This window comes from Physella acuta, unplaced genomic scaffold (genome assembly GCF_028476545.2).
Source record: "Physella acuta isolate Inbredline_101_S28 unplaced genomic scaffold, ASM2847654v3 ptg001487l, whole genome shotgun sequence".
In the NCBI taxonomy this organism is placed as follows: domain Eukaryota; kingdom Metazoa; phylum Mollusca; class Gastropoda; family Physidae; genus Physella; species Physella acuta.
This window is the reverse complement of record NW_026733002.1, coordinates 314,112-341,793: the sequence shown is the minus strand read 5'-3', so window position 1 is coordinate 341,793 and position 27,682 is coordinate 314,112. Positions and strand designations below refer to the sequence as shown.

The 27,682-nt window shown below is 49.2% G+C and overlaps 1 protein-coding gene across 1 annotated transcript; it reads right to left on the bottom strand.

Annotated features, from left to right (window-relative positions):
- Window positions 1-27,682, bottom strand: LOC131928342 (ZP domain-containing protein). The gene is made up of 6 exons (XM_059284344.1): window positions 26,703-27,682; window positions 10,297-10,437; window positions 10,096-10,191; window positions 9,209-9,319; window positions 8,038-8,177; window positions 1-260 (listed from the first exon to the last, which is right to left on the bottom strand). Exons 1-6 carry the CDS (start codon window positions 26,742-26,744, stop codon window positions 17-19), a joined length of 774 nt encoding a protein of 257 aa, XP_059140327.1. The 5' UTR covers window positions 26,745-27,682; the 3' UTR covers window positions 1-16.

Genomic DNA, 27,682 nt, shown 5'->3' with positions numbered 1-27,682 from the left:
AAAAGACAAAATAAATTTATTTTACAAACACCGGACCATAGGTCAAGGTCGAATGGGACCGGAGGCTCCTTCTGCGTTTTCTCGTGGTGACGTCACAGTTTACATTGCACGTGTTGCCTCGACAGGTGCTGACGTCACAGTGGAGGTACGCCGTGACGTCATGACTGTTACTACCTGGAAAGTGAAAGGCCTGGACACTAAAGCGGACCTGCCCGACCCCCGGGCTAGGTTGTGGGTGGACAGCCCGGCTGGCGGGACACCTGCAGATAGGGAGGTGGGGGGGGGGGGCCATTAAAGGTTGGCAGAGTTTTGCCACAGTCGTTTTCTATCTTGATAATTTTTACCAGTTTTTGTTGCGACAGTCTTTCGTTCCTAAATTTTACCGCGATTATTTTTTATTGTGGAAAAAGTCACAGGAAATAAAGTCACCGGAAGTAAAGTCACAGGAAATAAAGTCACCGGAAGTAAAGTCACAGGAAATAAAGTCACCGGAAGTAAAGTCACAGGAACTAAAGTCACAGGAAATGAAGTCACCGGAAGTAAAGTCACAGGAAATAAAGTCACAGGTTAAATCAACAAACGATGACATCAACAAACGATCAATTCAATGTATGACAAGATAATACGTGCGAAGTATGTATGTTTGGTAACACACATACAAATGTCGTGTGTGAATTATGTAGATTTTAATTCCGTTATAGAATAGAATAAAGTAGAATGTCCCACCCTTCAGAATTTTCCCATGGCTTTTAGATACCAACTTTCAGTGTGAAATGGAAGAAGACATAGTTAATATAATTTGTTGTTCTCGTGGCAACAATAGTTCAGCCATCTGTGCTGCCCACACACATCGCCCTCTGTACACCACAAGCATAGTTCAGCCATCTGTGCTGCCCACACACATCGCCCTCAGTACACCACAAGCATAGTTCAGCCATCTGTGCTGCCCACACACATCGCCCTCTGTACACCACAAGCATAGTTCAGCCATCTGTGCTGCCCACACACATCGCCCTCAGTACACCACAAGCATAGTTCAGCCATCTGTGCTGCCCACACACATCGCCCTCTGTACACCACAAGCATAACATCAAGCAACAATGTCGACACTGGCGATGAAGCAAAGCGTCAACAATACACAATCATCATCTTTTCTCGTTCGTGCCCACGACACATGGGGCAGAGAGCTCGACATGAGGGATAGTGTGGTCAACACTATGTCCAGCCTTTGTTTCCCAACTTGAGTTAGGTACCCATCAGAGCTGGGTTGACTCAAGGACTTTCGACTGACTTGAACCAGGATTCGAACTCAGGACTTACGGGTAAGCGTTCGAGCTCTCTACCATCCCATTACAATACACAATGCAGATAGACAAGCCTGACAGAGAAAGGCCTACGGCAAACAAACAAAGAAAACAAACAAACAAACAAAAAACAACACACACACACAAAACACAGGCATGTACCTACATTTCTTTTCAAATTATTTTTTCTACAGGTATTCAAATGAATATGTAATTAAATTTGAGGCTGCTGTATAAATTATATTATAGAACTTTCAAATTTTTTGAAGATCAAAGACAGATCTATCTATCTATCTATATATCTATCTATATAATACTGAAACTCAAGTTTGTTTACATGTTTGAATATTTATTTGTTTGCCTGATTTGGTACTGTAATGAAACTGCTCTATATGGGGGGCTGTAAAATAGTATGTAAGTAGAGAACAATTTTTAATTGCAGACAGACTGTTATTCACACATTTATTTAAAGACGTTAATTAATTTATTGATTTATTCATAGGTAGATTAACCACATTAATTTTAAAGTTTTAGAATAATGGCTTAACTTTGACTGAATAGTGATGTTTGATAACTCATTTTTTAGTTGTTTTTTTTAATTTGTTATTGGGGAGAATCTGCATTATATGTAGAGCTGTAAAATAGGATTTTGGGTGGTAAATATTGTTCCTTCTTAAACACACTGTTAATTACAAAGTAATTTAAACCCGTTAATTAATTTATTGATATATTCATAGGTAGATTAACCACATTAATTATAAAAGTTTAGAACAATGACTCTAGTAATAGTAGAACAATTAATTTTCTTTTTACAACAATGTTTTCAATTGTTTTTCCTAAGACCTATATGTGAATGATAAGGTTGTCTATCAGGACCTCAAGGGGCACAGGGCAGGTGAAGTAGTGTTCACCTATTTCTATGTTCTCAGCATATAAAGGGATAGTGTGGTCAGAGCCATGCTCGGCCGGAATCGTTTTTTTTTAAAATTCAAACATGTCTGAGACTTAGAGGGACATTGGGCAGGTGAAGTAGAGTTTAGTAGAGTTTTTAAAATATAAAAAACGTCTTTTTGAATGTGGGGTCTGGTTATTTTGGGATGATAAGTGCTGACAGACGTGATGCCATTTATGGATGACCCCCCCCCCCGAAACCCACAGTTATCTAACTAGATAACGGGTAGTCTAGTATACTACTAAAACTCAAGTTTGTTTACATGTTTGAATATTTTTTTTTTTTTCTGATTGACTATTGTAAATGGATCTACTCTATGTGTAGAGCTGTAAAATAGTATATAGGTAGGGAACAATTTTTGTTTTCAGACAGACTGTTAATCACAAATTTATTTAAAGACGTTAATTAATTTATTGATTTATTCATAGGTAGATTAACCACATTAATTTTAAAGTTTTAGAACAATGGCTTTCTTTGACAGAATAGTGACGTCACAAGTTTTGTTTACTTTTTAGTACAATAACATGGCGGCTTCTATCGAAGAAGATTGTGTTCCCATTCCAAAGCTTAACGCGTTCTAAGGCTAATTTTCTTTAGGCTATAACTTTAACAATACGTCCGTTAGCTGTATTTATTATGTTCCAACACTTATATAAATTTTCAACTGTCTTTTTCATTTAGTTTTACAATAAATTTCTCTAGCTTTACAATCTGTTCAAGAAAGTTATTTATAGATCTAGATCTAGAATCTAGGTCAAATCAAAGATTTATTAGCTATAAATACAATCCAAAAATAAACTAGACTTAAGCAAACCAGTCATAGATTTAGAATATAGATAATTCTATCTAGATTTAGATAATAATGAGTTTCTATATACTAAACTATTTTAGACCTTTATTATTTTATATAAATCTGTTTGGAATATACTAATTTGGAAATGCTGGATCCAGGGCCTATTTGCGTAGTTTAAGATTCATACGCGGCTTCAATACCTCTAATTTTGCAAAATTATAAACGTAAATTCTAGATACAGCTCAGTCGTAGATCTAAAATATAGATAATTCTATCTAGATTTAGATAATAATGATTTTCTATATACTTAACTATTTTAGACATTTATTATTTTATATAAATCTTTGTTTGGAATATGCTAATTTGGAAATGCTCGATTCAGGGCCTATTTGCGTAGCTAATGATTAGATCTAGAGATTCTAGATCTAGCAAGAGTTACGCAAAAACTACACTTAAGACTTAAGCAAACGAGTCGTAGAATCTAGATCTAGATAATTCTATCTAGATCTAGATAATTTCAGACCTTCATTATTTTATATAAATCTGTGTTTGGCTAATTTAAAATAAAATCAATTTAATTTGAAAGTTACTACTACTAGACTTAGATCTAGATCTATGTGCGCAGAGCCGGCGTTAGGAAAACGCGGGGCCTAGGGCCAACCATCCGCGCGGGGCCTTTCCATTATATATATATATATATATATATATATATATATATATATATATATATATATATATATATATATATATATATATATATGTATAAAGGCCTATATAATGTGATGTACACATAATAACACAAATGTTTTGGAGTTTATAAGCTTATGCCAAACTTTCCACTATAATAACAGATTTTTATCTCTCCCATGTATAAACTCAACGTTCTTAGTTTTTTTTCCTTGCTAAGATATTAAATCAGTTTTGACAGTTATGTAATTCATACCAAATCACTTAAGAAATTTTAATAATTAGGAAAATAAAGTTTACAATACAGCGAACTCGGCCTGATGTATCAAAACAGTATAGACTTCAAAATTTGTTAGGAATTCATACAATATTTTAAAACCAAAATCATAATTAAAAAAATGTCTTAAGCACTCTACAAATGTCGTGTTTTAAAGTTCACCAAAGTATCAGATATAAATTGAAAGACCGCGTTTATTGGGGGAATATCAATGACTACTAAATCACTACCCTTCATTGCCTTCAAAGATTCCCCTTCCTCCATAAAAGTTGTGCGATGAGGACCATTCGCTGACTATATCATGTCAGCACCATCGGAAGACGATTGAATAAAACAATTTGGATGAATTCGCTAAATTAATCATTCTGTCTTGGAAAGGGTGAATCCTTAAGGTGACACAACATAACAACAGTTTTAACTTTCTTCCAAAAAATAATAATAAATCACCCTGTTTAATGCCCCCCCCTCCTGATATAGAATCCTAACCCCCCCCCCCCCCCTCGTCGCCCTCCTCCCACCCCTCTGCACGCAACTGAATGTTAATTTTGTTATACCAAGACAAGTAGGCCTACATATAGAGTTTCTTCCAGGCATCTCTTCGGGGGGGGGGGGGGGGGGGGGCTGAAAAAATTCTACCGCTTCCCCCCCCCCCCCGAAAATTTCAAGTGCCCCCCTCCCCCCCCCCCCCCCCCCCCCCCGGAGAAAAAAGTCTGGAAGAAACACTGTACATATACGACATTATACGACATCTACAACAAGAAAGTCAGGACTAGGGTTCATCAGGTCACTAACTGTCTACTACAGACATCCCGTCTGCTCACTAAAAGGACGTCTTCATGGGTCCGCATACAATAGGGTATCTCTTTACGTCGTGGGCTAATTCTCGACCGCCATCTCCAGTCAGCTCAGGTCAAATGCCAGGCGACCGTACCCTACACAAAGGGGAGGTGTGACACTGTTTTTGTATCGAATTACGGACTTTCCCAGTTCAGGTGGGACTCACCAACATCAAACGTGGCCTCAGTTATAACAATCAACAACGTCGGCATTCGACCATTTAGTTTTTCCCAATTGAATTCAGAAACAATTTTTTAAAGTTTACAAACTGATTCAGATAACAATGACATTGCTGAAGCGCGGGGCCCCTTCAAGCGCGGGGCCTATGGCCACCGCCCCGTTCGCCACCCCCTAACGCCGGCTCTGTATGTGCGTAAATCAAGTTGCATAAGGAGACTCAAAGTATTAAACTATAGTATAAAAAAACATCTGTGACGTCACGAGTTAAATAGCTAAATTGTTAGTGTAGTCGGCTTGCATGCGGGAGGCACGGGTTCTAGACCATACGTCAATTTATAAATTATTTTTTTCAATTTTTATTTTATTTTTTAGATGTGAATGATAAAGTTGCCTATCTGAACTTGGCGGGATACAGGGCAGGTGAAGTAGAGTTCATCTGTTTCTTTGTCCTAAGCATTTGAAGGGATAGTGTGGTCAGAGACATGCCCGGCTGGAATCGTTTTTTTAAACGATAAAAACATGTTGTCTGAGACTTGGCGGGACACTGGGCAGGTGAAGTAGAGTTGAGTAGGTCACCTGTGACGTCAGTATATGAAGGGATAGTCCGAAATCGGTGTTTTCGGTGTTTTTAAAAGATAAAAATCATCTTTTTGAATGTGGGTCTTGTTTTTTGTGACGATAAGTGACAGACGTGATGTTTTTATGGATGACCCCCCGAAACCCACAGTTATCCAACGGATGACGGGTAGTCTAGTATACTACTAAAACTCAAGTTTGTTTACATGTTTGAATATTTATTTGTCTGATTGACTATTGTAAATGGTTCTACTCTATGTGGAGAGCTGTAAAATAGTATGTAGGTAGAGAACAATTTTTGTTTTCAGACAGACTGTTAATCACAAATTTATTTAAAGACGTTAATTAATTTATTGATTTATTCATAGGTAGATTAACCACATTAATTTTAAAAGATTAGAAAAACGACTAGATTCGACAGAACAGTAACGTCACATTTTTTGTTTTCTTTTTAGTACAATAAAATGTCGGCGTCTATCGAAGAAGATTGTGTTCCCATTCCAAAGTTTAACGCGTTCTAAAGCTAATATTCTGTCGGCTATAACTTTAACAATACGTCCGTTTGCTGAATTTACTACGTTCCAACACTTAAAATCAATTTTCAACTGTCTTTTTCATTTAGTTTTACGATAAATTTCTCTAGATCTAAAGATCAGCTGTCGAAGGAAGAACATGTTATGAAATCTAGATTTTAGATCTAGATCTAGCTCTAGGTCACTAGACTACGTAAATTCTAGATCTAGACTTAATGCAAATTCTACATCTATAATCTATTTCAGGCCTTATTTTATATAAATCTTTGTTTAGCTTGAATGAACATCTAATTCGAGAATACATCGGATTTATCTATCTAGGTACTAGGCAGTGTTTCTTCCAGACTTTTTTCTCCGGGGGTCACTTGAAATTTTCGGGGGGGGGGGCGGTAGACTTTCTTCGGGGGGGGGGGGGGGCGGACACTGTTAAAAGTATATATTTTCTATATAAATTAAATAAATTTCATTTCGTTCGGGGGGGGGGGGGCGGTAGAATTTTTTCGGGGGGCTTTGCCCCCCCCCCCCTCCCCCCGATGAGATGCCTGGAAGAAACTCTGGTTCTAGAGCTAGATATAGTAGGATTACTCGCCTTTTGAGAAAATTATTTATAGATCTAAAAATATCATGTGGCCAAGAAAGTTATTTATAGATCTAGATCTAGAATCTAGGTCAAACAAAAGATTAATTAGATACATACCAAAGATTAATTACATAAAAATACAATCCATTTTATAATCATAATACATTTTTTAGTCCTTAAATACTTGATATAAATCTTTGTGATTTATCTATCTAGATCTAGATTTATCTAGCTAGAATAGGTCTAATGAGTCTAATGATTAGATATAGATTCTAGATCTAGAATTTCTTGATCTAGAATCTAGATCTAGCAAGAGTTACGCAAATACTAGACTTAAGACTTAAGCAAACGAGTCGTAGAATCTAGATCTAGATAATTCTATCTAGATCTAGATAATTTCAGACCTTCATTATTATATATAAATCTTTGTTTGGCTAATTTAAGATAAAATTTAATTTGAAAGTTACTACTACTAGACTTAGATCTAGATCTATGCGCGTAAATCAAGTTGCATAAGGAGACTCAAAGTATTAAAGTATAGTATAAAAATTCTTCTGCGACGTCACGTGTTAAATAGCTAAATTGTGAGTGTAATCGGCTTGCAAGCGGGTGGCACAGGTTCTAGACCAATACGTTAATGATTTTTTAAAATATTTTCAATATTTATTTTATTTTTTAGATGTGAATGATCAAGTTGCCGATCTGAACTTGGCGGGATACAGGGCAGGTAAAGTAGAGTTAATCTGTTTCTTTGTCCTAAGCATATGAAGGGATAGTGTGGTCAGAGACATGCTCGGCCGGAATCGTTTTTTTAAACGATAAAAACATATTGTCTGAGACTTGGCGGGCCACTGGGCAGGTGAAGTAGAGTTGAGTAGGTCACCTGTGACGTCAGTATATGAAGGGATAGATAAAAATCATCTTTTTTAAATGTGGGGTCTGGTTTTTTGTGACGATAAGTGACAGACGTGATGTTTTTTATGGATGACCCCCGAAACCCACAGTTATCCAACGGATGACGGGTAGTCTAGTTATTATTAAAAACCATAATGTTTTTACAATTTATAAATATTATGTTACTAAAAAATCACAACCCATATTTATATAGAACTACACATAACATTTTCTTAATTTTAAACAAGTTAATCAAAATATTTCTTAATACAGATTTGTAACTTTTTTGGGTGACTTTTTTTCTGTGACTTTTTTTCCGTTCACTTAATTTTTATCAGATTTTGTTCCGATAATTTTCCAGATTTTATCCGGAAAGTTAAAAAAAAAAAAACCTTTGGGTCACGAGAACACGTGATTGACCTACCCGTCTCTGATTAGTGAGAACCTTGTGCTGTCGTCTGCTGATGATGTGGGCGTGGCCCAGCACTGAACAATTCTCACACCTGTGTCGTCTTGTGGGCTAGCGAGAGAAACTTCTAGAAACAGCTCACCAGTGGCGGGAACCTACACGACATCATAGAATGTAAGCACACACACGGTAGGTCACCTCCCCAGCAATCAACTGCACCCACACTTAAACTATCACCAACCTCCCCAGCACCCACCTGTCTAGCACCCACCTCCCCAGCACCCACCTGCCCAGCACCCACCTGTCTAGCACCCACCTGTCTAGCACCCACCTCCCCAGCACCCACCTGTCTAGCACCCACCTGCCCAGCACCCACCTGCCCAGCACCCACCTGTCTAGCACCCACCTGCCCAGCACCCACCTGTCTAGCACCCACCTGCCCAGCACCCACCTGTCTAGCACCCACCTGCCCAGCACCCACCTGTCTAGCACCCACCTGCCTAGCACCCACCTGTCTAGCACCCACCTGCCCAGCACCCACCTGTCTAGCACCCACCTGCCCAGCACCCACCTGTCTAGCACCCACCTGCCCAGCACCCACCTGTCTAGCACCCACCTGCCCAGCACCCACCTGTCTAGCACCCACCTGCCTAGCACCCACCTGTCTAGCACCCACCTGCCCATCACCCACCTCCCCAGCACCCACCTGTCTAGCACCCACCTGCCCAGCACTCACCTGTCTAGCACCCACCTGCCCAGCACCCACCTGTCTAGCACCCACCTGCCCAGCACTCACCTGTCTAGCACCCACCTGCCCAGCACCCATCTGCCCAGCACCCACCTGTCTAGCACCCACCTGCCCAGCACTCACCTGCCCAGCACCCACCTGCCCAGCACCCACCTGCCCAGCACCCACCTGCCCAGCACCCACCTGCCCAGCACCCACCTGCCCAGCACCCACCTGTCTAGCACCCACCTCCCCAGCACCCACCTGCCCAGCACCCACCTGCCCAGCACCCACCTGCCCAGCACCCACCTGTCTAGCACCCACCTCCACAGCACCCACCTGTCTAGCACCCACCTTCCCAGCACCCACCTGTCTAGCACCCACCTGCCCAGCATCCACCTCCCCAACACCCACCTGCCCAGCAATCACCTGCCCAGCACCCATCTCCCCAGCACCCACCTGTACCGGGTACCTTGTGATCTCCTGTCTGTAGTCTGGGCCAGAGAATTCCTTGAGGAGAAAATTTGCCTCGTTGTCATCTACTTCGTGTATTGGTGCCACAGTCACGCTCTGGTCGAGACAAACCACGTTGTTAGTGTCACGCCATTTGATTTCACGTTGTTAGTGTCACGCCATTTGATGTCACGTTGTTAGTGTCACGCCATTTGATGTCACGTTGTTAGTGACACGCCATTTGATGTCACGTTGTTAGTGTCACGCCATTTGATGTCACGTTGTAAGTGTCACGTTATTTGATGTCACGTTGTTAGTGTCATGTCATTCGATGTCACGTTGACGGGATCTAATCATACCTACTTATATTACAAGTAAACCTACCTACAGAATAATGAAACATCTGTAATCCGATTTACCTTTAGTCTAACCCAACTTACCTACAGTATGATAAAACCTACCTGAAACCCAACTTACCTGAAACCCAACCTACCTGAAACCCAACCTACCTGAAACCCAACCTACCTGAAACCCAACCTACCTGAAACCCAACCTACCTGAAACCCAACCTACCTGAAACCCAACCTACCTGAAACCCAACCTACCTGAAACCCAACCTACTTGAAACCCAACCTACCTGTAAACCAACTTACCTGAAACCCAACCTACCTGAAACCCAACCAACCTGAAACCCAACCTACATGAAACCCAACCTACCTGTAAACCAACCTACCTGAAACCCAACCTACCTGTAAACCAACTTACCTGAAACCCAACCTACATGAAACCCAACCTACCTGTAAACCAACCTACCTGAAACCCAACCTACCTGTAAACCAACTTACCTGAAACCCAACCTACATGAAACCCAACCTACCTGTAAACCAACCTACCTGGAAAGCCCCGTTGAGCTGTTGTTCAAGTTGAACGCGACAGTCCAAGACAATCTTCAATTCATCAAACACAACTGGGGCGGACACATCCAGGCTCTGGTGAGGTCAAGAGATGTGTTTGTGTCAGTGTGTCGAGTGGTGTGTCGTGTCAGTGTGTCAAGTGTCGTGGTGTGTAACGTGTCATGTGTCAGCAGTACTCACAGTGTGCACGGTGATCTGGTTGTGCACCTGCAGGTGGTCAGAGAACGAGCTGACCGTCGTGCCGCACGTGTTGTACATCACGTGACCGATGTAGTGAGTGCCGTTGTTGACCAGTTCACAGGAGGCGTCCAGTAGACTCAGCTGAAACACGCGCACACGTCAGCTACCTGCTCACACACACACACACGAGCACACGTCAGCTACCTGCTCACACACACACGTCAGCTACCTGCTCACACACACACACGTCAGCTACCTGCTCACACACACACACGTCAGCTACCTGCTCACACACACACGTCAGCTACCTGCTCACACACACACGTCAGCTACCTGCTCACACACACACACACGAGCACACGTCAGCTACCTGCTCACACACACACGTCAGCTACCTGCTCACACACACACACGTCAGCTACCTGCTCACACACACACACGTCAGCTACCTGCTCACACACACACACGTCAGCTACCTGCTCACACACACACACGTCAGCTACCTGCTCACACACACACGTCAGCTACCTGCTCACACACACACGTCAGCTACCTGCTCACACACACACGTCAGCTACCTGCTCACACACACACACACACACACGTCAGCTACCTGCTCACACACACACACGTCAGCTACCTGCTCACACACACATGTCAGCTACCTGCTCACACACACACGTCAACTACCTGCTCACACACACGCACACACGTCAGCTACCTGCTCACACACACACGTCAGCTACCTGCTCACACACACACACACACGTCAGCTACCTGCTCACACACACACGTCAACTACCTGCTCACACACACACGTCAGCTACCTGCTCACACACACACGTCAGCTACCTGCTCACACACACACGTCAGCTACCTGCTCACACACACACACACACGTCAGCTACCTGCTCACACACACACACACACGTCAGCTACCTGCTCACACACACACACACACACACACGTCAGCTACCTGCTCAAACACACACGTCAACTACCTGCTCACACACACACGTCAGCTACCTGCTCACACACACACGTCAGTTACCTGCTCACACACACACGTCAGCTACCTGCTCACACACACACACACACGTCAGCTACCTGCTCACACACACACGTCAGCTACCTGCTCACACACACACGTCAGCTACCTGCTCACACACACACACACACGTCAGCTACCTGCTCACACACACACGTCAGCTACCTGCTCACACACACACGTCAACTACCTGCTCACACACACGCGCACACGTCAGCTACCTGCTCGCACACACACATGTCAGCTACCAGCTCACACACACACGTCAACTACCTGCTCACACACACGCACACACGTCAGCTACCTGCTCACACACACATGTCAGCTACCTGCTCACACACACACGTCAACTACCTGCTCACACACACGCAAACACGTCAGCTACCTGCTCACACACACACGTCAGCTACCTGCTCACACACACACGTCAACTACCTGCTCACACACAAACACACGTCAGCTACCTGCTCACACACGCACACGTCATCTACCTGCTCACACACGCACACGTCAGCTACCTGCTCACACACACACGTCAGCTACCTGCTCACACACACACACGTCAGCTACCTGCTCACACACACACACACACACGTCAGCTACCTGCTCACACACACACGTCAGCTACCTGCTCACACACACACACACACGTCAGCTACCTGCTCACACAAACACGTCAGCTACCTGCTCAGACACACACACGTCAGCTACCTGCTCACATAAACACGTCAGCTACCTGCTCACACACACACACGTCAGCTACCTGCTCACACACACACGTCAGCTACCTGCTCACACACACACACGTCAGCTACCTGCTCACACACACACACGTCAGCTACCTGCTCACACACACACACACGTCAGCTACCTGCTCACACACACACACACGTCAGCTACCTGCTCACACACACACGTCAGCTACCTGCTCACACACACACACGTCAGCTACCTGCTCACACACACACACACGTCAGCTACCTGCTCACACACACACACGTCAGCTACCTGCTCACACACACGTCAGCTACCTGCTCACACACACACGTCAGCTACCTGCTCACACACACACACGTCAGCTACCTGCTCACACACACACGTCAGCTACCTGCTCACACACACACGTCAGCTACCTGCTCACACACACACACACACGTCAGCTACCTGCTCACACACACACGTCAGCTACCTGCTCACACACACACACACGTCAGCTACCTGCTCACACACACACACGTAAGCTACCTGCTCACACACACGTCAGCTACCTGCTCACACACACACACACACGTCAGCTACCTGCTCACACACATGTCAGCTACCTGCTCACACACACACACACACGTCAGCTACCTGCTCACACACACACGTCAACTACCTGCTCACACACACATGTCAGCTACCTGCTCACACACACACGTCAGCTACCTGCTCACACACACACGTCAGCTACCTGCTCACACACACACACACACGTCAGCTACCTGCTCACACACACACACACACGTCAGCTACCTGCTCACACACACACACACACACACACGTCAGCTACCTGCTCAAACACACACGTCAACTACCTGCTCACACACACACGTCAGCTACCTGCTCACACACACACGTCAGTTACCTGCTCACACACACACGTCAGCTACCTGCTCACACACACACACACACGTCAGCTACCTGCTCACACACACACGTCAGCTACCTGCTCACACACACACGTCAGCTACCTGCTCACACACACACACACACGTCAGCTACCTGCTCACACACACACGTCAGCTACCTGCTCACACACACACGTCAACTACCTGCTCACACACACGCGCACACGTCAGCTACCTGCTCGCACACACACATGTCAGCTACCAGCTCACACACACACGTCAACTACCTGCTCACACACACGCACACACGTCAGCTACCTGCTCACACACACATGTCAGCTACCTGCTCACACACACACGTCAACTACCTGCTCACACACACGCAAACACGTCAGCTACCTGCTCACACACACACGTCAGCTACCTGCTCACACACACACGTCAACTACCTGCTCACACACAAACACACGTCAGCTACCTGCTCACACACGCACACGTCATCTACCTGCTCACACACGCACACGTCAGCTACCTGCTCACACACACACGTCAGCTACCTGCTCACACACACACACGTCAGCTACCTGCTCACACACACACACACACACGTCAGCTACCTGCTCACACACACACGTCAGCTACCTGCTCACACACACACACACACGTCAGCTACCTGCTCACACAAACACGTCAGCTACCTGCTCAGACACACACACGTCAGCTACCTGCTCACATAAACACGTCAGCTACCTGCTCACACACACACACGTCAGCTACCTGCTCACACACACACGTCAGCTACCTGCTCACACACACACACGTCAGCTACCTGCTCACACACACACACGTCAGCTACCTGCTCACACACACACACACGTCAGCTACCTGCTCACACACACACACACGTCAGCTACCTGCTCACACACACACGTCAGCTACCTGCTCACACACACACACGTCAGCTACCTGCTCACACACACACACACGTCAGCTACCTGCTCACACACACACACGTCAGCTACCTGCTCACACACACGTCAGCTACCTGCTCACACACACACGTCAGCTACCTGCTCACACACACACACGTCAGCTACCTGCTCACACACACACGTCAGCTACCTGCTCACACACACACGTCAGCTACCTGCTCACACACACACACACACGTCAGCTACCTGCTCACACACACACGTCAGCTACCTGCTCACACACACACACACGTCAGCTACCTGCTCACACACACACACGTAAGCTACCTGCTCACACACACGTCAGCTACCTGCTCACACACACACACACACGTCAGCTACCTGCTCACACACATGTCAGCTACCTGCTCACACACACACACACACGTCAGCTACCTGCTCACACACACGTCAGCTACCTGCTCACACACACACACGTCAGCTACCTGCTCACACACACACACGTCAGCTACCTGCTCACACACACACGTCAGCTACCTGCTCACACACACACACACGTCAGCTACCTGCTCACACACACACACGTCAGCTACCTGCTCACACACACGTCAGCTACCTGCTCACACACACACACACACGTCAGCTACCTGCTCACACACACACGTCAACTACCTGCTCACACACAAACACACGTCAGCTACCTGCTCACACACGCACACGTCATCTACCTGCTCACACACACACGTCAACTACCTGCTCACACACACACGTCAGCTACCTGCTCACACACGCACACGTCAGCTACCTGCTCACACACACACGTCAGCTACCTGCTCACACACACGTCAGCTACCTGCTCAGACACACACACGTCAGCTACCTGCTCACACACACACACGTCAACTACCAGCTCACACACACACACACGTCAGCTACCTGCTCACACACACACGTCAGCTACCTGCTCACACACACACACGTCAGCTACCTGCTCACACACACACGTCAGCTACCTGCTCACACACACACACACACGTCAGCTACCTGCTCACACAAACACGTCAGCTACCTGCTCAGACACACACACGTCAGCTACCTGCTCACATAAACACGTCAGCTACCTGCTCACACACACACACGTCAGCTACCTGCTCACACACACACGTCAGCTACCTGCTCACACACACACACGTCAGCTACCTGCTCACACACACACACGTCAGCTACCTGCTCACACACACACACACGTCAGCTACCTGCTCACACACACACACACGTCAGCTACCTGCTCACACACACACGTCAGCTACCTGCTCACACACACACACGTCAGCTACCTGCTCACACACACACACACGTCAGCTACCTGCTCACACACACACACGTCAGCTACCTGCTCACACACACGTCAGCTACCTGCTCACACACACACGTCAGCTACCTGCTCACACACACACACGTCAGCTACCTGCTCACACACACACGTCAGCTACCTGCTCACACACACACGTCAGCTACCTGCTCACACACACACACACACGTCAGCTACCTGCTCACACACACACGTCAGCTACCTGCTCACACACACACACACGTCAGCTACCTGCTCACACACACACACGTAAGCTACCTGCTCACACACACGTCAGCTACCTGCTCACACACACACACACACGTCAGCTACCTGCTCACACACATGTCAGCTACCTGCTCACACACACACACACACGTCAGCTACCTGCTCACACACACGTCAGCTACCTGCTCACACACACACACGTCAGCTACCTGCTCACACACACACACGTCAGCTACCTGCTCACACACACACGTCAGCTACCTGCTCACACACACACACACGTCAGCTACCTGCTCACACACACACACGTCAGCTACCTGCTCACACACACGTCAGCTACCTGCTCACACACACACACACACGTCAGCTACCTGCTCACACACACACGTCAACTACCTGCTCACACACAAACACACGTCAGCTACCTGCTCACACACGCACACGTCATCTACCTGCTCACACACACACGTCAACTACCTGCTCACACACACACGTCAGCTACCTGCTCACACACGCACACGTCAGCTACCTGCTCACACACACACGTCAGCTACCTGCTCACACACACGTCAGCTACCTGCTCAGACACACACACGTCAGCTACCTGCTCACACACACACACGTCAACTACCAGCTCACACACACACACACGTCAGCTACCTGCTCACACACACACGTCAGCTACCTGCTCACACACACACACGTCAGCTACCTGCTCACACACACACACGTCAGCTACCTGCTCACACACACACACGTCAGCTACCTGCTCACACACGTCAACTACCTGCTCACACACACACACACACGTCAGCTACCTGCTCACACACACACACACACGTCAGCTACCTGCTCTCACACACACACACGTCAGCTACCTGCTCACACACACACACGTCAGCTACCTGCTCACACACACACACGTCAGCTACCTGCTCACACACACACACGTCAGCTACCTGCTCACACACACACACACACCTCAGCTACCTGCTCACACACACACACGTCAGCTACCTGCTCACACACACACACATCAGCTACCTGCTCACACACACACACATCAGCTACCTGCTCACACACACCTCAGCTACCTGCTCACACACACACACGTAAGCTACCTGCTCACACACACACACGTCAGCTACCTACTCACACACACACACACACACGTCAGCTACCTGCTCACACACACACACACACGTCAGCTACCTGCTCACACACACACACGTCAGCTACCTGCTCACACACACACACACACGTCAACTACCTGCTCACACACACACACACACACACACGTCAGCTACCTGCTCACACACACACACACACACGTCAACTACCTGCTCACACACACACGTCAGCTACCTGCTCACACACACACACACACACGTCAGCTACCTGCTCACACACACACACGTCAGCTACCTGCTCACACACACACACACACGTCAGCTACCTGCTCACACACACACACACGTCAGCTACCTGCTCACACACACACACGTCAGCTACCTGCTCACACACACACACGTCAGCTACCTGCTCACACACACACACGTCAGCTACCTGCTCACACACACGTCAGCTACCTGCTCACACACACACCTCAGCTACCTGCTCACACACACACACGTCAGCTACCTGCTCACACACACACGTCAGCTACCTGCGCACACACACACGTCAGCTACCTGCTCACACACACACCTCAGCTACCTGCTCACACACACACACACACACGTCAGCTACCTGCTCACACACACACACGTAAGCTACCTGCTCACACACACATGTCAGCTACCTGCTCACACACACACGTCAACTACCTGCTCACACACACGCAAACACGTCAGCTACCTGCTCACACACACACGTCAGCTACCTGCTCACACACACACGTCAACTACCTGCTCACACACAAACACACGTCAGCTACCTGCTCACACACGCACACGTCATCTACCTGCTCACACACGCACACGTCAGCTACCTGCTCACACACACACGTCAGCTACCTGCTCACACACACACACGTCAGCTACCTGCTCACACACACACACACACACGTCAGCTACCTGCTCACACACACACGTCAGCTACCTGCTCACACACACACACACACGTCAGCTACCTGCTCACACAAACACGTCAGCTACCTGCTCAGACACACACACGTCAGCTACCTGCTCACATAAACACGTCAGCTACCTGCTCACACACACACACGTCAGCTACCTGCTCACACACACACGTCAGCTACCTGCTCACACACACACACGTCAGCTACCTGCTCACACACACACACGTCAGCTACCTGCTCACACACACACACACGTCAGCTACCTGCTCACACACACACACACGTCAGCTACCTGCTCACACACACACGTCAGCTACCTGCTCACACACACACACGTCAGCTACCTGCTCACACACACACACACGTCAGCTACCTGCTCACACACACACACGTCAGCTACCTGCTCACACACACGTCAGCTACCTGCTCACACACACACGTCAGCTACCTGCTCACACACACACACGTCAGCTACCTGCTCACACACACACGTCAGCTACCTGCTCACACACACACGTCAGCTACCTGCTCACACACACACACACACGTCAGCTACCTGCTCACACACACACGTCAGCTACCTGCTCACACACACACACACGTCAGCTACCTGCTCACACACACACACGTAAGCTACCTGCTCACACACACGTCAGCTACCTGCTCACACACACACACACACGTCAGCTACCTGCTCACACACATGTCAGCTACCTGCTCACACACACACACACACGTCAGCTACCTGCTCACACACACGTCAGCTACCTGCTCACACACACACACGTCAGCTACCTGCTCACACACACACACACGTCAGCTACCTGCTCACACACACACGTCAGCTACCTGCTCACACACACACACACGTCAGCTACCTGCTCACACACACACACGTCAGCTACCTGCTCACACACACGTCAGCTACCTGCTCACACACACACACACACGTCAGCTACCTGCTCACACACACACGTCAACTACCTGCTCACACACAAACACACGTCAGCTACCTGCTCACACACGCACACGTCATCTACCTGCTCACACACACACGTCAACTACCTGCTCACACACACACGTCAGCTACCTGCTCACACACGCACACGTCAGCTACCTGCTCACACACACACGTCAGCTACCTGCTCACACACACGTCAGCTACCTGCTCAGACACACACACGTCAGCTACCTGCTCACACACACACACGTCAACTACCAGCTCACACACACACACACGTCAGCTACCTGCTCACACACACACGTCAGCTACCTGCTCACACACACACACGTCAGCTACCTGCTCACACACACACACGTCAGCTACCTGCTCACACACACACACGTCAGCTACCTGCTCACACACGTCAACTACCTGCTCACACACACACACACACGTCAGCTACCTGCTCACACACACACACACACGTCAGCTACCTGCTCTCACACACACACACGTCAGCTACCTGCTCACACACACACACGTCAGCTACCTGCTCACACACACACACGTCAGCTACCTGCTCACACACACACACGTCAGCTACCTGCTCACACACACACACACACCTCAGCTACCTGCTCACACACACACACGTCAGCTACCTGCTCACACACACACACATCAGCTACCTGCTCACACACACACACACATCAGCTACCTGCTCACACACACCTCAGCTACCTGCTCACACACACACACGTAAGCTACCTGCTCACACACACACACGTCAGCTACCTACTCACACACACACACACACACGTCAGCTACCTGCTCACACACACACACACACGTCAGCTACCTGCTCACACACACACACGTCAGCTACCTGCTCACACACACACACACACGTCAACTACCTGCTCACACACACACACACACACACGTCAGCTACCTGCTCACACACACACACACACACGTCAACTACCTGCTCACACACACACGTCAGCTACCTGCTCACACACACACACACACACGTCAGCTACCTGCTCACACACACACACGTCAGCTACCTGCTCACACACACACACACACGTCAGCTACCTGCTCACACACACACACACGTCAGCTACCTGCTCACACACACACACGTCAGCTACCTGCTCACACACACACACGTCAGCTACCTGCTCACACACACACACGTCAGCTACCTGCTCACACACACGTCAGCTACCTGCTCACACACACACCTCAGCTACCTGCTCACACACACACACGTCAGCTACCTGCTCACACACACACGTCAGCTACCTGCGCACACACACACGTCAGCTACCTGCTCACACACACACCTCAGCTACCTGCTCACACACACACACACACACGTCAGCTACCTGCTCACACACACACACGTAAGCTACCTGCTCACACACACGTCAGCTACCTGCTCACACACACACACACGTCAGCTACCTGCTCACACACACGTCAGCTACCTGCTCACACACACACACACACACGTCAGCTACCTGCTCACACACACGTCAGCTACCTGCTCACACACACACACGTCAGCTACCTGCTCACACACACACACACGTCAGCTACCTGCTCACACACACACGTCAGCTACCTGCTCACACACACACACGTCAGCTACCTGCTCACACACACACACACACACGTCAGCTACCTGCTCACACACACGTCAGCTACCTGCTCACACACACGTCAGCTACCTGCTCACACACACACACACACACGTCAGCTACCTGCTCACACACACGTCAGCTACCTGCTCACACACACACACGTCAGCTACCTGCTCACACACACACACACGTCAGCTACCTGCTCACACACACACGTCAGCTACCTGCTCACACACACACACGTCAGCTACCTGCTCACACACACACGTCAGCTACCTGCTCACACACACACACACGTCAGCTACCTGCTCACACACACACGTCAGCTACCTGCTCACACACACACGTCAGCTACCTGCTCACACACACACACACACACGTCAGCTACCTGCTCACACACACACGTCAGCTACCTGCTCACACACACACACACGTCAGCTACCTGCTCACACACACGTCAGCTATCTGCTCACACACACACACACACACACGTCAGCTACCTGCTCACACACACGTCAGCTACCTGCTCACACACACACACGTCAGCTACCTGCTCACACACACACGTCAGCTACCTGCTCACACACACACACACACACACACGTCAGCTACCTGCTCACACACACACGTCAGCTACCTGCTCACACACACACACGTCAGCTACCTGCTCACACACACACACACACACGTCAGCTACCTGCTCACACACACACGTCAGCTACCTGCTCACACACACACACACACACACGTCAGCTACCTGCTCACACACACACACACACGTCAGCTACCTGCTCACACACACACACACACACACGTCAGCTACCTGCTCACACGCACACGTCAGCTACCTGCTCACACACACACACACACGTCAGCTACCTGCTCACACACACACGTCAGCTACCTGCTCACACACACACACACACACGTCAGCTACCTGCACACACACACACATCAGCTACCTGCTCACACACACACACGTCAGCTACCTGCTCACACACACACACACACGTCAGCTACCTGCTCACACACACACGTCAGCTACCTGCTCACACACACACACGTCAGCTACCTGCTCACACACACACACGTCAGCTACCTGCTCACACACACACACGTCAGCTACCTGCTCACACACACACACGTCAGCTACCTGCTCACACACACACACACGTCAGCTACCTGCTCACACACACACGTCAGCTACCTGCTCACACACACACACACACACACGTCAGCTACCTGCTCACACACACACGTCAGCTACCTGCTCACACACACACACGTCAGCTACCTGCTCACACACACACACGTCAGCATCCTGCTCACACACACACACGTCAGCTACCTGCTCACACACACACACACACACGTCAGCTACCTGCTCACACACACACACACACGTCAGCTACCTGCTCACACACACGTCAGCTACCTGCTCACACACACACACGTCAGCTACCTGCTCACACACACACGTCAGCTACCTGCTCACACACACACACACACACACGTCAGCTACCTGCTCACACACACACGTCAGCTACCTGCTCACACACACACACGTCAGCTACCTGCTCACACACACACACACACACGTCAGCTACCTGCTCACACACACACGTCAGCTACCTGCTCACACACACACACACACACACGTCAGCTACCTGCTCACACACACACACACACGTCAGCTACCTGCTCACACACACACACACACACACGTCAGCTACCTGCTCACACGCACACGTCAGCTACCTGCTCACACACACACACACACGTCAGCTACCTGCTCACACACACACGTCAGCTACCTGCTCACACACACACACACACACACGTCAGCTACCTGCACACACACACACATCAGCTACCTGCTCACACACACACACGTCAGCTACCTGCTCACACACACACACACACGTCAGCTACCTGCTCACACACACGTCAGCTACCTGCTCACACACACACACGTCAGCTACCTGCTCACACACACACACGTCAGCTACCTGCTCACACACACACACGTCAGCTACCTGCTCACACACACACACGTCAGCTACCTGCTCACACACACACACGTCAGCTACCTGCTCACACACACACGTCAGCTACCTGCTCACACACACACACACACGTCAGCTACCTGCTCACACACACACGTCAGCTACCTGCTCACACACACACACGTCAGCTACCTGCTCACACACACACACGTCAGCATCCTGCTCACACACACACACACGTCAGCTACCTGCTCACACACACACACACACACGTCAGCTACCTCCTCACACACACACACACACGTCAGCTACCTGCTCACACGCACACGTCAGCTAGCTGGTCACACACACACGTCAGCTACCTGCTCACACACACACACACGTCAGCTACCTGCTCACACACACACACACGTAGCTACCTGCTCACACACACACGTCAGCTACCTGCTCACACACACACACACACACACACACACGTCAGCTACCTGCTCACACACACACACACACACGTCAGCTACCTGCTCACACACACACACGTCAGCTACCTGCTCACACACACACACGTCAGCTACCTGCTCACACACACACACGTCAGCTACCTGCTCACACACACGTCAGCTACCTGCTCACACACACACACGTCAGCTACCTGCTCACACACACACGTCAGCTACCTGCTCACACACACACACGTCAGCTACCTGCTCACACACACACACGTCAGCTACCTGCTCACACACACGTCAGCTACCTGCTCACACACACACACGTCAGCTACCTGCTCACACACACACACGTCAGCTACCTGCTCACACACACACGTCAGCTACCTGCTCACACACACACGTCAGCTACCTGCTCACACACACACACGTAAGCTACCTGCTCTCACACTCACACGCACACGTCAGCTACCTGCTCACACACACACACACACACGTAGCTACCTGCTCACACACACACACACGTCAGCTACCTGCTCACACAAACACGTCAGCTACCTGCTCACACACACACACGTAAGCTACCTGCTCACACACACGTCAGCTACCTGCTCACACACACACACGTCAGCTACCTGCTCACACACACACACACGTCAGCTACCTGCTCACACACACGTCAGCTACCTGCTCACACACACACCTCAGCTACCTGCTCACACACACACACGTCAGCTACCTGCTCACACACACACACGTCAGCTACCTGCTCACACACACACACACACGTCAGCTACCTGCTCACACACACACACCTCAGCTACCTGCTCACACACACACACACGCCAGCTACCTGCTCACACACACACACACGTCAGCTACCTGCTCACACACACACACGTCAGCTACCTGCGCACACACACACGTCAGCTACCTGCTCACACACACACACACACGTCAGCTACCTGCTCACACACATGTCAGCTACCTGCTCACACACACACACACACACACGTCAGCTACCTGCTCACACACACACACACACGTCAGCTACCTGCTCACACACACACGTCACCTACCTGCTCACACACACACACACACGTCAGCTACCTGCTCACACACACACACGTCAGCTACCTGCTCACACACACGTCAGCTACCTGCTCACACACACACGTCAGCTACCTGCTCACACACACACACACACACGTCAGCTACCTGCTCACACACACACGTCAGCTACCTGCTCACACACACACGTCAGCTACCTGCTCACACACACACACACACACGTCAGCTACCTGCTCACACACACACGTCAGCTACCTGCTCACACACACACACACGTCAGCTACCTGCTCACACACACGTCAGCTACCTGCTCACACACACACACACACACACGTCAGCTACCTGCTCACACACACGTCAGCTACCTGCTCACACACACACACGTCAGCTACCTGCTCACACACACACGTCAGCTACCTGCTCACACACACACACACACACGTCAGCTACCTGCTCACACACACACGTCAGCTACCTGCTCACACACACACACGTCAGCTACCTGCTCACACACACACACACACGTCAGCTACCTGCTCACACACACACGTCAGCTACCTGCTCACACACACACATACACACACGTCAGCTACCTGCTCACACACACACACACACGTCAGCTACCTGCTCACACACACACACACACACACGTCAGCTACCTGCTCACACGCACACGTCAGCTACCTGCTCACACACACACACACACGTCAGCTACCTGCTCACACACACACGTCAGCTACCTGCTCACACACACACACACACACGTCAGCTACCTGCACACACACACACACATCAGCTACCTTCTCACACACACACACGTCAGCTACCTGCTCACACACACACACACACGTCAGCTACCTGCTCACACACACACGTCAGCTACCTGCTCACACACACACACGTCAGCTACCTGCTCACACACACACACGTCAGCTACCTGCTCACACACACACACGTCAGCTACCTGCTCACACACACACACGTCAGCTACCTGCTCACACACACACACGTCAGCTACCTGCTCACACACACACGTCAGCTACCTGCTCACACACACACACACACGTCAGCTACCTGCTCACACACACACGTCAGCTACCTGCTCACACACACACACGTCAGCTACCTGCTCACACACACACACGTCAGCATCCTGCTCACACACACACACACGTCAGCTACCTGCTCACACACACACACACACACGTCAGCTACCTGCTCACACACACACACACATGTCAGCTACCTGCTCACACGCACACGTCAGCTAGCTGCTCACACACACACGTCAGCTACCTGCTCACACACACACACACGTCAGCTACCTGCTCACACACACACACACGTAGCTACTTGCTCACACACACACGTCAGCTACCTGCTCACACACACACACACACACGTCAGCTACCTGCTCACACACACACACACACACGTCAGCTACCTGCTCACACACACACACGTCAGCTACCTGCTCACACACACACACGTCAGCTACCTGCTCACACACACACACGTCAGCTACCTGCTCACACACACGTCAGCTACCTGCTCACACACACACACGTCAGCTACCTGCTCACACACACACGTCAGCTACCTGCTCACACACACACACGTCAGCTACCTGCTCACACACACACACGTCAGCTACCTGCTCACACACACGTCAGCTACCTGCTCACACACACACACACACGTCAGCTACCTGCTCACACACACACGTCAGCTACCTGCTCACACACACACGTCAGCTACCTGCTCACACACACACACGTAAGCTACCTGCTCTCACACTCACACGCACACGTCAGCTACCTGCTCACACACACACACACACACGTAGCTACCTGCTCACACACACACACACGTCAGCTACCTGCTCACACAAACACGTCAGCTACCTGCTCACACACACACACGTAAGCTACCTGCTCACACACACGTCAGCTACCTGCTCACACACACACACGTCAGCTACCTGCTCACACACACACACACACGTCAGCTACCTGCTCACACACACGTCAGCTACCTGCTCACACACACACCTCAGCTACCTGCTCACACACACACACGTCAGCTACCTGCTCACACACACACACACACGTCAGCTACCTGCTCACACACACACACACCTCAGCTACCTGCTCACACACACACACGCCAGCTACCTGCTCACACACACACACACGTCAGCTACCTGCTCACACACACACACGTCAGCTACCTGCGCACACACACACGTCAGCTACCTGCTCACACACACACCTCAGCTACCTGCTTGCTCACACACACACACGCCAGCTACCTGCTCACACGCACACGTCAGCTACCTGCTCACACACACCATTCTACTGACACTACCACCCACACAACTACCACCCACACAACTACCACCCACACAACTACCACCCACACAACTACCACCCACACAACTACCACCCACACAACTACCACCCACACAACTACCACCCACACAACTGCCGACCACACAACTACCACCCACACAACTACCACCCACACAACTAACACCCACACAACTGCCGACCACACAACTACCACCCACACAACTACCACCCACACAACTGCCGACCACACAACTACCACCCACACAACTGCCGACCACACAACTACCACCCACACAACTACCACCCACACAACTGCCGACCACACAACTGCCGACCACACAACTGCCGACCACACAACTACCACCCACACAACTGCCGACCACACAACTACCACCCACACAACTACCACCCACACAACTGCCGACCACACAACTACCACCCACACAACTACCACCCACACAACTGCCGACCACACAACTACCACCCACACAACTGCCGACCACACAACTACCACCCACACAACTACCACCCACACAACTGCCGACCACACAACTACCACCCACACAACTACCACCCACACAACTGCCGACCACACAACTGCCGACCACACAACTGCCGACCACACAACTGCCGACCACACAACTGCCGACCACACAACTGCCGACCACACAACTACCACCCACACACAAACCTTGGCGTCTGGTGCTACAGACACCGGTATGTAAATATCCATGAATGTCAGATGGCATCTAATGTCATGGTGTTCCTGAACTGGTGGCGTACTGGTGGCTTAAAATTAAAATGACATTTAATGTAAGGGAACTAACTGATGTAATACAATACTACAATAGCATTGAGAAAGTTGTCTGCCCATTTTCCTGTGGAGAAAGTTTAGTAGAATTGGCGATGTCCCTTACTGTCGACAGAACCTTCTATGCATGATGCGTGATCGCTTGCAACAACAGCTTTACACAGCACGGTACAGCACGACACAGCACGGCACAACGCAGCACGGTACGGCATAACGCAAAACGGTACAACACAACGCAACACGGTACAACACAACGCAACAAGGTACAACACAGCACGGTACCGCATAAAATTTCGATTTTTGTACTTACCGTTTCCGTTGATACCAGGAAACCTACCTGACACTCGCAGATCCAATACCTGCTACCTGTTTCTAGGTTTTTCTCTACACACCTGTAGACACATCAAAACTTCCTATACACCTGTAGACACATCAAAACTTCCTACACACCTGTAGACACATCAAGACTTCATACACACCTGTAGACACATCAAAACTTCCTATACACCTGTAGACACATCAAAACTTCCTACACACCTGTAGACACATCAAAACTTCCTACACACCTGTCGACACATCAAAACTTCCTAGACACCTGTAGACACATCAAAACTTCCTACACACCTGTAGACACATCAAGACTTCCTACACACCTGTAGACACATCAAAACTTCCTACACACCTGTAGACACATCAAAACTTCCTAGACACCTGTAGACACATCAAAACTTCCTACACACCTGTAGACACATCAAGACTTCCTACACACCTGTAGACACATCAAAACTTCCTACACACCTGTAGACACATCAAAACTTCCTAGACACCTGTAGACACATCAAAACTTCATACACACCTGT

Coding starts and splice junctions, on each gene's coding strand:
- LOC131928342 (XM_059284344.1), bottom strand. CDS start 26,744: ATGGATATTTACATACCGGTGTCTGTAGCACCAGACGCCAAG. Junction 10,192..10,296: donor ACCAGATCACCGTGCACACT/GTGAGTACTGCT, acceptor TGACCTCACCAG/AGCCTGGATGTGTCCGCCCC. Junction 8,178..9,208: donor TCACAAGGTACCCGGTACAG/GTGGGTGCTGGG, acceptor GATGTCGTGTAG/GTTCCCGCCACTGGTGAGCT.